The 2,243-nt window shown below is 43.2% G+C and overlaps 1 protein-coding gene across 2 annotated transcripts in view; it reads left to right on the forward strand.

Moving 5' to 3' along the window:
• Positions 1-2,243, forward strand: part of BTBD10 (BTB domain containing 10) — a 41,649-nt gene that overhangs the window by 20,801 nt on the left and 18,605 nt on the right. The window contains exon 1 of one of the 2 annotated variants that reach the window (XM_018555432.1): positions 29-312. The exons of the other annotated variant lie outside the window; for it this stretch is intronic. Within the exon in view, the coding sequence (XP_018410934.1) occupies positions 212-312 (101 nt within the window). The 5' untranslated portion in view covers positions 29-211. Of the gene's footprint in view, positions 1-28; positions 313-2,243 lie in introns of those variants that run through there. 2 annotated transcript variants of the gene reach the window in all.

Below are 2,243 nucleotides of genomic sequence, written 5' to 3' on the forward strand. Positions count from 1 at the left end.
GCCACTAACAGGGTGGTGTGGCTGGAGACGTCAGCTCGATCACTATGCGCGTCTGAATCACTGTGTGAAAATGATTTGTATTAGTCTCGGGGAGGAAGTGGTGACTCCAGAATAGCCGCCCGCTGCCGTTGAAGGCACGAGGACTAAAGGACATCCTGAGGATCTGTGCGGCTGCTGCAGTGGACGGGCAATATGCTGAACTTTGCAGGGAATGCACAGAGATGGTGACCTGGCTTTTACCGCTGTATTGTCTGACGTGTCTCGGCTCCTTTGTGCCCTGATGTCAAAGGTTTTCCTCTGCGTGAGTGCAAGGTGCGTACCCCTTTATCCTCGCTCCAACTTGGTCGGCCGGCTTCCGATCTTCTGTACAGACACCAAAGCTGCAAATTGTTTCTTTTGTCTGCATCCCTTTTATCTGCAATACACAGCGTTCCCCTTTGTTCCAGTGTCAGGATGTTCATTGAAGTTGCTTAGGAATCTGATTTCTGTTTTCGCTGTATGCGGTAGTAAACGTCACGGCGTACTACAGACCATATTTTATTTCAACTTCTTCCGGTGTGCATTAGGCTTGTTGGTGCAGAGTATTCGAGTCCATCTGTATATTGTTTATAAGTATCACGTGGGAGATTGGTGAACATTGACAGCGGTTCAGGAAATGGGTGATAAGCGCTGGTTGGTTTATTAGAACCCATCTGGTATGGGGGTTTTGCAGATCTAGGGGATGAGAAATATGTTTGTATAGATGAGAGGAATATGTTTGTATACATGTGAGGAATATTTTTGTATCGAGGAGAGGAATATTTTTGTTCCTGGAACCTTCTTTTTTTTTTTCCGGAGCTGGAACATGAATGATGGGATCCTAGCTGGGCATACACCTTGCAATCTGAGTGTGCCGCCTCTGTTCTTGTGCAATAGATTGGTAGATCTAATGAAAATTGTTCAATCCGATCACAAGGTGTATGTATAGAACCCTCTGTGAAGAAGAATGCATCTCTATCGTATATTAAAGATGATCCAGGCTTCATTTGGATGCCTAATTGTAGTTGAAATCCGTTTTAAAAGTGTTTATGTATGGAAACGAGCAGTTAACCCTTGTGAGGCTAGCCCCGCTGCAAGGGTTAATAAAGAAAATTCTGCTTTAATCTGTTACAAATGCATGTCAAAATCTTTTTTATATATATATTTTTTTGGCATGCATTTGTAACAGATTAAAGCAGAATTTTCTTTATTAACCCTTGCAGCGGGGCTAGCCTCACAAGGGTTAACTGCTCGTTTGTATCTAGGTTAAAAACAAACTAAAAGATATACTCCCCCAAAGCTCTGAGCTGGCTTCTACACTGGTCCCTGGAATGTCTCTCCCCCCTCCTCCTGCAGCGGTCTAAGATCCAGTAAATAATCACGTCTATAAATTGTACATAGAAGCAAGGATGCCGAGGAATATTCCAAAGTGCTGCAGAGGAGGGGACAGATTGGAGCTTTGGGTGAGTAGATCTTTGAGTATTTAACCCCTGCAGTCTGGGGGAAGCCCCACTGAAAGGGTTAATAAAATAAAAATTTGGGAGTTCTTATTTAAGGATCAGATGCATGTAAATGTATCAAAATACTTTTGTGTCTATAGATTGTATGTGGAAGAAGTCATATATTGATGGCTTAGGCAAGGTCCGTTTCCTGGTTGTGTCATGCTGGTCCTCTCTCACTGCAAGTCATCCAGGCAGGAAAATAAATTGCCGACCCTTTGCATCCTTTAATACTTTGAAACACCCACAATGGTGGTACTTGCCATAGACCATGTGATCTTTGCCTAGGCTTTAGCTCCAGTTACTTTTCTTTTAATCTAAGTGCTGACATGTGCCTTGCTGAGTCATGTTGTTGTGTCTAATTTTTAATGATGGGTCCACTTCAATAAAACGGTTACAATAATTTTTATAGAGCTTCGTGGTTCTAAGACGGAATTGTTTGTGCTCTTGAAAACAACTTATAAGGCCATTAACTTTGTTGTAGCAGACTGGGCTGGAAAGCTTGGCGAGCATTGCATCCGAATGTGATGTTTGCATATACTTAATCCCCTCCCTTGCCCACAATGTAAAACATAATAAAAATTATACTTCCTTACACCGTGCCAGAGCACCTAGGAGTGGGTAATGTCCGGTCATCCGCTGACAGCCTGGATTTTCTCAGATCTTGTGAGCTGGAGTTGGGAGTCCTTCGGTTTCCCCTAGATTTCTCCATAAGGCCCCAGTTGT

Source organism: Nanorana parkeri, unplaced genomic scaffold (genome assembly GCF_000935625.1).
Source record: "Nanorana parkeri isolate BGI_ZX_2015 unplaced genomic scaffold, ASM93562v1 scaffold10, whole genome shotgun sequence".
In the NCBI taxonomy this organism is placed as follows: Eukaryota; Metazoa; Chordata; class Amphibia; order Anura; family Dicroglossidae; genus Nanorana; species Nanorana parkeri.